General features: G+C 36.0%; 1 protein-coding gene across 3 annotated transcripts; it reads right to left on the reverse strand.

The window, feature by feature from the left end:
* Positions 1 to 1,413: 1,413 nt before the first annotated feature.
* LOC116253981 (probable E3 ubiquitin-protein ligase BAH1-like 1) lies at positions 1,414 to 5,470 on the reverse strand. 3 transcript variants are annotated; one of them, XM_050077755.1, is made up of 6 exons: positions 5,193 to 5,470; positions 3,883 to 4,127; positions 3,532 to 3,786; positions 2,723 to 2,864; positions 1,956 to 2,010; positions 1,414 to 1,871 (listed from the first exon to the last, which is right to left on the reverse strand). In XM_050077755.1, exons 1-6 carry the CDS (start codon positions 5,386 to 5,388, stop codon positions 1,766 to 1,768), a joined length of 999 nt encoding a protein of 332 aa, XP_049933712.1. In that variant the 5' UTR covers positions 5,389 to 5,470; the 3' UTR covers positions 1,414 to 1,765. The 3 variants fall into 3 exon arrangements, 2 of the variants coding, with proteins under 2 accessions (XP_049933712.1, XP_031484850.1); XM_031628990.2 differs by having other exon boundaries at positions 1,956 to 2,014; positions 2,727 to 2,864; positions 5,193 to 5,468; XR_007573347.1 differs by lacking the exon at positions 1,414 to 1,871 and having other exon boundaries at positions 1,956 to 2,014; positions 2,727 to 2,886.
* Positions 5,471 to 10,455: the final 4,985 nt, after the last annotated feature.

Raw genomic sequence — 10,455 nt, forward strand, 5'->3', positions numbered from 1 at the left:
CTTTTGCAGGTAATTGAAACAATAAATTAATTTTACTGATTTTCTTGATAACGAAAATAAACTTTTGTTAACTCTAAAAAAAAAAAAAATCATCCAAAACAATAATAAGAACCTAATTTAGTCTCAATTTCATCGGACATCTTGGACAAGAAGTAATTTAGTCACAGAAGGTAATGTGGAAGGAAAACAAGAACTAGCTCAGGCTAGCAGACATTCATTTCAAATTTTCATTTAGGTGAAAGGTGTGGCCTTTACTGGGAAAAATCACAGAAGTTTTTTTTCTTTTTTAATTAAAGGAACAAAGTATGCCCCCATATTGTTTTTTTTTTTTCAAATTTGCTTAGATGTAGAATACATTAAATTTTATAAAAGTTTTAAGATTGATGGCCTTATTTTTTATAAAGCACATTAGATTTATGTGGTTAGATTTAAATTTACATTCACTAGCATCAGCATCCATTTACGCGGTTACTTCCATCAGCATCCAAATCTAAGGACTACAAGATGCATAGACCAAGGTCCATGCTCAGCATCAGCTCTTCAAGGGGGAGTGACACCTGCAGGATTCGAACCTCGACTACCTCTATCCTGGTGAAGTCCCCAATTCGCAATGCTCAATGTCTGGGAGCTTCATGTGAAATTGATCTACAAAGCTAAGTTGGTCCTTGACAAAACTATGGTTTCTGTGAAAAAATGTCACCTCAAAACTTTGAGGAGTATGAAATATGAATGAACTCATATGGCTAAACGAAGGCCTTAACCAGTAGCATAGAAGAGAACAAAGAGACTGGTCTATTTGCTTCTGCATGAAAAGGACAGACTCAGGTAGCCTTTCTGTGGCTACAGGAGCACTAGTTCAGTACTGCAAAATCAATAATGGAGATGCTTCACAAAAGAGAAATGGCGGTATCTGCATCCACAGCCCACACCAACTATAAGAAATCCGCCAATCTACAAAGGATGCATGAATGATCATAACCAATAAGTGCATATAGATAATGAAGTATCCGATCTTGGATTAACAGAGATCTATCTCGCCTCAACTCGACGTTTTCTTTCCAGAAAAGAAAAATGCTAACAAGTTCAAAAAGAACAGCCAAACCTATCAAACAGCAATTTTACAGAACTCAGGAAAAAGGACCTGTCATGCCCACTTATTATTCTGAGAACCATGGTGGTATACTATAAAGTATAAACAGTTTTGCAACACTGGCCAAGAACAATCCAATAACCTCTATGTTAGAGCCAGAAAAGGGCAGATTGAAGCTTAAGATCCAACAGTTGAAAATTCCCTAACCCAAATATCAATTCGGTAAAAAATAAACTAGTGTTGTTAAAACAGGGCTGAATCAGATGATTCAAATGGAATAGATCGAATGCACAGGCCAATACAGGGTTGCCACGTGTTGCACATTGTTCACTGTTTTATTTCTTCCATTTATTTTATTCAATAAAAGAGTACTATAATATTTTTTTGCCAATTTACAACCAATTCAGCTGAATTGCTTACTGGGCCGATTCATTGAATTGGCAGCCTGTCAATCCAATTCAATTTCCTCTTTTTACTGAACAAAAGCAAAGAAATATCTGTACCCACATTCATCTGACACACAACATGCAGAAGGAACAGAAAAACAGTGGCAGATCATTATTACAATAAATGCAATCTTCATGTTTCTACCTACAGTGGTTTTCACAGTAAAACTGCAATGGGATTATCTTCATTTAGTTCTGCTGATCGCTTGCAGATGAGACTCACAAGTACTTATATCCCCATGAATGCACGACACTGATTCTCCCAATGCTTTTTTGCTTGTTGGACTCGTTCTCTCCTTTCTGATTGCTGACGCTCACGCCAGTACTCTGGGCAGCTGCCAGAATTTGAGATAATGGATGCATAAATTAATGTACCAAAACAAGCGCCACACTTGCACAAGAAGGCCACCAAAACTCACCTTCTCTTCAGTAAAATGTTTAATTCATCCAAGTGAACAGCGCATTCATAAACACCTTCCTGAAATAACATAAACTAACTTCAGTAATGTAATTTCTTGGTGGTGTCTGTTTTTACGTCAGTAAACTAAGGAAAACATTTAGAAAAAAATGGTTTGAAATGCATCTGCTGTTATAAGTCACATGGTGAAGTTTAAGGGAAGCCTTGCATTTTAGCAAGCTTGATTTTAGTGTTTGCGTCTATTCTGGATGAAATAATTATTTCAAACACAGGACAAAAAAAGAATTCAGCTTTTATGGAAAAAACAACCTGATGAATAATCGGGCCAAAAAAATTTTATGCAGCCAGAAGTCCATAGAAATTTATTTTGCTTGACCATTCACATACAAAGGACTAATAACCATGAAATACAGCAGCTACAGAGAAACAAATCTTCTGATCATATAAGTACCTCTGAAAGTATATAATTAGAGAATAAGAACATAGCTCAACATGCAATAGACATACATGGGGTGACTATAAGAAATCATTTTGAATGACAAAGTCATTTTAGTAGCACAAACTCAGTTGACAAAAAAAGTTGGGTCTGCTTTTCCTTATTTTGGCATGTGAGAAAAGGCATCAAGTTCATCATTGGATGATAAACCTGTGTGCAGATGAGCAAGTACATACTCAACCGCAAGATATTCTTTTTCTTCGGAGTTCTACTGAATTATAGTTGAAACAGGTATGATAGAAAGGTCAAAAACAAATAAATGGACAAGATACTTGCCTTCCTGCAGAGAGGACATTTTGCCTTCGGATTAGCTGCTTTTAGGCCATCCACGATGGTTACTGATGCAGCTGAACATGCACACATATAGCACAAGATGTGACTGCATGTGAGTGAGACCGCATCAAAAACAGTTTCCTGCAAAATGTGGCCAAGCAGCCTGTAATGTAATAATTAAGACGGATAAGATGTTAGACGGTTATCCAGATATGCCAAGTCTCCCATCAAATTCTTCCTTAATCTTGCAGTTTGGATCAAAAGTGAAGATGATTACATCATATCGGATCAAATGACTTGAAGAACTTATGTTGCAACCCCTGAAATGCATATGATACCCCCCTCTAACTGTACCAGATATCATCAGAAGTAGATATCTTTACCAATTTAGAAGTCCAAACGGTTCTATCAGGCCAAGGCTTGCAACTTAAAACGTCTGTGCTAGGTACAGTGATAAGAAATTATCCTATCTCCATATATTACCAGGATCATGGGGTACTTGATCTAGAATTTATGCTCTTCCACTCTTTATCAACTGTTATGTACATATCTTACAAAATAACATCAATGCTCTACTGAATTGCCTTTTCTGCCAATCATATGATTCATTGGCAAACCCACTGACACATTTTCTGATTCTTATGTGCCCTTGTTCTCGAAGCACAAGCTTGGTTGCATGTGTCTCAAGTTCTCAGTTGCTGTATCATATTTGTGCACCCATATCATGATTTTACAATTGACAATGAAAATTGAGAAATTGGGCACCCATGTCAAAGAATCCCATAAAAAACAAGTTTGATCCACTTACCAAGCATATTGAACATGTGAGGTCAATCTCCAGCCGCAAGGACTCGAACAGTACACATGAAAGAGATGGTTTTCCTTGATCAAAAGTGACAGCACATTCTTCCAGCAATCCAGGGATGGTCCTCATGCTGGATTTGGTCTCCCTCAAGTTTATATAGAAAGCAATAAGCTCATTAAGCCATGGGGATTGAAGTATCTCAATTGACATACTCCGAGCTTGTAGTCTGAAAGCTTGACCTTGCTTAGAGTGGTGAATCTACAGCAACATTCGTTTAAGCATGACACGTTGATACAGCATATTCTTTCTTCGACACATCAACACCACTCAACTATCAAACCTTACTATGCTTACCTTGTCATATTTCTTAAGAATCTTTCTGATGGCAATGGCATTAACTGTAGCATAGGTTACCAAGTCCTTTCCTTCTTCTACTAAAGATATATTATTGCCTTGACACTTATTCCTGAACCATATTAAATACTTATGAACACCTGTAGCCATATGCAACTCAAGCAGCTTTTTAGCTCGGGTATTAAAGCTGCAGGATATTGAAGACATTTCCTTGAGAAGAGTTGGGAAAAAAGTACCATCACACACTGCACAATGATCAGCAGAAAAGTTTCAATTCATCATCACATATGATAAAGTTGATTGCATCAGCGAATAAGAAAATTTTCGCTCTCTTTTGTGAAAAACCATTCTTTTTGTGTTATTCAATCGGAGCAAGGAGAAGAGCGATATAAATTATAAACAATGGAGACTACTTGGCTGACCACCATAGACGAACATATGGAAATTCATCACAAAACAGATGTTGAAAAAGAAAACGCTAGTGAGATCAGCCAAACGATACAGATGATTCAGAGAAAAACACAGAAACAAAATACAGCACTTTTCCTGCCCTCGATTAGAAAAAAAAAAATACTTAACATTTTCAACAATTTGCATTCCTGTATCATGGTAGATTGCAGCGTCATGCCAAAAGAAGATGGAAACAAGGATCACAAGCCCAACGAAGAGGAGTTTAATTACAACAAAGAACAAAGGGCTGGTCATAGGCAGCAAGGATATTCCAAACTACATGGCGTTGTCATTTCGTAGGTATATTCTCTGATTGTGTATTAACCATGTACTATTTCAAATATTGGTATTTTATTCATGTGGATGTTATTATCCTGTATCAAGTCTATGAGTATCACTTGTGAACAAGATTTTGAACAGTCATAAAATTATACTTTTCCATCTCTCTGAAAACTTAAATTGGCGCATTTCTTACAGCTTCCTTCTACTTCCAGAATACTATTACAACTTTAGGGACACCGTGTTTCCATAAGAAACAGAAATCAAGAACAAAACTGGAACAGAATTTGGCAACAATATCCCCATCATGGATCTGTAACTTTTTCAGTAACCGATGAGTCGAGACCCACCCTTTCTATGAGGTTTCTGTTCTTTTCAATGAGATCCCAAAAGCAGAGTTTAGCTATTCTGGTCACTCCAGATTCCCTCCTCAACCAAAACGGAGTAAAAACAACCAACATGCACACTTCCACCCCTAATATAAAGCACCAAACTTGTAACTTCAAAAAGATTCCTTTTCAACGACCAATATCATCGAAACTCAAGTACCCAAAACTATCATAAAGAAGAAATGGGATCACCTGGGCAATGAGAAGAAGTTGATGATGAAGATGAAGACGAAGTGGAGACAAGGAGACCATTATTGCTTTTTCTGTTAGACTGGTGTTCCTCCCTGCACTTCTTGAGGATCTTCTTGAATCTCTTGAACCCAACTCCAGGAAGGTGTTGGATTTCCTGCTTCTGCATGTACTCTTGATATCTTTTACAGAACTTCATCTCTCCTATAAACCACCATGCACCGCCAAAAGGCAAACAATCAAGAAATACATGGAGATGAAGACAGAGACGATATAAATAGAGTCGAGAGAGAGAGGTTACTAACAGCTTGCTTGTAAGCTTAGGCGAAGATGGTGGCGGTCTGACCGAAGAAACTGCCATTAGCACGTTGCCTCCATCCCATGACTTTCTCTCTCTCATAAAAAAAAATTGAGTAGAATTACTTCATCCTTACCACATTCGCTAGTTTTTTTAAAAAGAAATTTTTGTTACTGGAGGTCCAATACTTTGTCTCTGACACAAAAAAACTCATAAATCTAAGTAAACATGCAAAACTCTTAGATTATTAACGAATTGTATTGCACATTTTTGCTGTAAAGTGTTTGCCATTGTCATAAAAAGCTAAAAATCTTTACCAATGGAATTTCCAATGTTCAGTCGAGTTAAAAGGCGTTAGTAAAGGTAAAAATCTTATTTGGCAGTTATAATAAAAACTACAGCATCATAAAAATTATTTTAAGAATGAAAAGGTTATTTCTTAAATATCTCACTCGCCTGACAATAACAATGTCACCTTCTTTTGAATTATACAGGAAGTATAGATCCCAAAACCAAAGTCCAGACTTTTTTTCTTTGAGAAAAATGATGGTAGAAAAACAAATCATTTTTTTACGCAAAGAAAAAAGAAAATATCTAAAAGATATCGATGCTCATGACATAAGCGAGTTCCAAAAAAATAATAAGGTCAATGCATGCGAAATATAATATTTTAAGAAGCAATTAGCCAATGCTACCATAATATCTTATAAGAATCTTAAGTTAATGACGGTCATCCTCAAACATGAAAACTTTGTATTTTTCATATTTATTTTTAAGTTAAAAACTATTTTCTCCTTTTTAGGAAAAGTATTATTATTGTCATTTCACGCAACGAGGACACCATATTTCTTGCTATTAATAACCAAGATATGGGCTCCCCAAATGAAATATTTTCTTTAAAAAAGTAATTATGCTCTAAAAGCCTCATGGTTTAGTTGGTCAATTGTGGAAGTGCGGGGAATCAAACCGGGCTTACTCAACCAACCATGGATGGACCGAGTTGAAATCAGCTTTGTTTGGTATCACCAAAGTATAAGATGCAATTTGTATTAAAGTAATGCGCATGAGTATTCTAGTGCCTCCTTAATATTGACTTTGACATAGTCTATATATATATATGTAGAGAGAGAGAGAGAGAGAGAGAGAGAGAAGGAGATTTATTAGTGGTTGGACTTTTTAAAAGGCAATTGCATCAAAAGCATCCGTCCATTTGAAAAAAAAAAAGGAAAACGTGACCACTACCCATTCTTAGGAATGTCTTGCATTAAATGAAAATAGTCAAGGAATTTCATGATGATGCTTCTTTGGTGGATGCACGATCACTGATCATTCACATAACTCCTTTGTCTGCCATGATTTGGTTTGTTGATCCTCTCATAAATAGTGGATTTGAGATCCAAGATAAACAGGGGTAAAGACACATATGGCCATGTGTGGGCAATTGCCCATACAGTCCAATAAAGTTTCCATGTTTATATACTGGTTGATACCAAATTACATATATATATATATATAGCAATTGCCCATAGAGTCCAATAAAATTTCCATGTTTATATATTGGTTGATATAAAATTATATATATATATATATAACATAAATTTGTTTCTTCTTCTTGCATAAAATTAAACATTGCAGATGTAGTGAAAGGTCGCTGTAAGTTTCAATCCCATTTATATGCACTTAATAAAGTGGATGCCGACTGCTTTTGTTCATGAGCTCATTGATCTTTAGATGAGTATTTGACAATAAGAATATTACGTTTTCAAAACAGTTATTTAAAAAGAAAAAACAAAATCTCCAAAGCTTTATAAAAAATGGGCATGATTATATTTAAAGTTTGGTTGTTAGATCTAGAAATAACATCCAACTTCATACATGTTCCTTTAAACAAGAATATGGTCATATTCAAGTATGTGTTTCAAGAATATTTGTTTCGAGAATATAATGTCCTTCTTGATCTATGCTCACGAATATGATTATATCTCCAGGATATATGCAACTGGGCAAGATTTATATTCAAAGTGTGACTATTTGGCAATAATAGCACATCGTTTCTGTTTCAAAAATAAGGTAAATTCATGAAATTCAGACCAAAAATATTTTTATTTTTTAAATATTTTTTTTAATTTATAAAATGTTTTGACTTTGGGATGATAAGTATCTGGACTTGAAAGTGACAGGATATAATCGAAGGATTCAGACTCAAATTTAAATTTGAATTGTGGATATAATAAACAATTCTTTCTTAGCTCATCAAGCTCTAGGGGAAAATGCGGAGATTTTTTCCTTTTAAATGAATGTTTTGGTAGAAAACACTGTCATTATTAGTTCAAGGCTATTACAAAAATTATTTTTAAAACATTTTTTTTAATCATAGAGAACCAAGTGTGTAAATCAAATGGCAAGACTTGATGTATTCCAGGGTGTAGCATGGCTGGTCGTGACGTGTTGTTGACTCATCCTTAGTTTGATTCTCATGGGTGTTATTCTTTTGAAGTGTAAACGATGGCATGTGCAACACTCGAGGTACTTGGTGCACGTATAGTCACTCGAGGAAGGTTGATTTTGGCCTCTCACTAGAGATGCAGGTGTTAAAATTAAAAAATGTATACTTTTAATCTAAATAATATATAAATATAATTAATCGTAATAAAAATATTATAGTTATATATATATAAATAGAAATAATAATAAAACTATCTTATCGAGCAAAACCGAGCTTAGTCGAGCCCACTCTAGCCAGCTTCATAATTTATTAGGTTGACCCAATCCTTTTTTTGGGGCTTGAGCCCGACACCCAGTTGGGCCGTTTCCGGGCCCAATGCCGGCGCTTAGCCTTGAGGGTTTGACACATGTAGTTAGCTCAATGAGTAAAAGGCGAAATAAAAAACTTTTGTAAGGATGGTATAGGCAACTGCTTATCATTGGGAAAAGCATGCTTCAGCATCTAGTAGCTAGGTGCTTGGCCTTATTGAGACTCACTTTTATCTACAAATTCAATATCATGAACCATACTGGGACTCAATTTTATCTACAAACTCAAAATCATGAACTTTTATTCATCACAACCTTCTCACACACAGATTTGGCCCTCAACAGCAGAAATTCATGTTATATATATATATATATATATATATATATATATATATATATATATATATATATATGTGTGTATTTGAAAATTTATTTCAATTTTTGAAACCAATTTTACTTATCATTGAGAAAAAGAGAAAGAGAGAAAGGGAGATATCCATCCATCCATTCGACTTCTCACATACACAGGTTCTCAACAACCGGAGAAATTTATATTTCATAAAGAAAGTCAACAACTACAACAATCTTTTAAAGGTTCATCGAGATGATTTGCCTTCGGATGTGACCCAGTACTTATCCTGTGGGGTACGTCACAAGGTAAATTTTATGCCGAAAATTTACAAACGTAAAACCCATATTTATCTTGAAGGGTTTCAGGGTAGATTTTGAAGCGATTATTTACAATGCAAATTCTATTTTAAACTCGGGTAATTTTTCCAAAAAAAAGTGTATCACGTTTCTTATCAAACAAATGATACTTAAGTTTTACGTGAAAAGCAACCTTATAAATATACAAAAACATTGAAACCAATTTTACTGTTCATTCATTCATGGCATGAGAGAGAGAGAGAGAGATTATGGTAGGTGGGTCATATTAAAGGCTAGGAGGGATAAGGATGCTCCAAATAATTAGCGAGTCGTACGCCCATCCAACAACTCATCATGTCCGCAACGTATATGATATTCTCAACTACTCTGGATAACTTTCAACTTGGGTATTGAAATCTTTATTTTTTTTTTTTCCATCTAAATAATTGATGTCACACTCTTATAACAAGGTGAACAAACGACACTCTTCCCCTTATTTTTTTTTTCATAAAATATGAATAAAAACAAAACAATGGTTTTTTTTTTTTTAGTTATCCATGTGAGCAGATAAGTGGGTGAGCATCTATCTTTGTCCCCCATATCGAGATAAAAGGAATCTTTTATCCGGATAATTCTATGGGCAGCAAGTGGGTTTGGAGAAGCCCTTGGTTTCTCTCTCCGCTTTATGAGGCCCCAAGGTGAAATGGGGTGGGCACGCTGCTGGCCCACGGCTATACCATTATTTGCATCCGATTTGAAATTTTGGAGATCCCATCAAACAAGACGTGTTTGATGGCTTGATGTTTAAGATCTGAGGGTCGGATCTGCTAGCACAACCATAGTTTTAGCAAACCAAAGTGGGGATTTTAAATCCTCAAAATACATGAATGGGAAGGACCTATCTCTTGTGCCCATCACAAATCTACGCAGGAACCAGCTGCTGCTCCCACCTGAGAAAGAGATAGAGAGAGAGAGAGAGAGTGAGTGAAAAAGGGTAAGGAAGTGCGTATGTGTGTTCCATAATCAAGCCCTCAATAGAGGGTTTTCATATATATATATATAGAAAGAGAGAGAGAGAAAGAGAGCCGATAAAATGGGAATATATAACAAAATTTGGGGACAACAGGTCCCCTAGGTACATCCGCAAAAAACAAACCGCAAAAACAGAATCAGGAAGAGGAAATATACAATACAATGCACAGAAAAATAAGAGAGAGAGAAAAGGCGGCGCGGCATAGTCACCCAGTCGCAGACGGACAGCGGCGCTTCAACCGAATGGCAAACTAGACATCTCCTTGCACAAGACGAGCCACATAATCTGGCGAAGAGAAGGTGTCCCTAAAGACTCTGTTGTTGCGCTCCTCCCAAATGCGCCACCAAGTTGAAATGAGCCACGGCCTCCAGACATGACCCCAGAAAGCAGTCAGGTGGGGGGAAGGACAAAAGAGGAAGAAAGAATACAAAGCAACCATCGGCCATGGGTACTGAGAGAAAGAATCACCTACTCCTTACAACTCATGAGCCAATCAAACAACAGGGAGAAAGGCATCGAAAGGGAAAAAGAAA

Source organism: Nymphaea colorata, chromosome 5 (assembly GCF_008831285.2).
Source record: "Nymphaea colorata isolate Beijing-Zhang1983 chromosome 5, ASM883128v2, whole genome shotgun sequence".
NCBI lineage: Eukaryota > Viridiplantae > Streptophyta > Magnoliopsida > Nymphaeales > Nymphaeaceae > Nymphaea > Nymphaea colorata.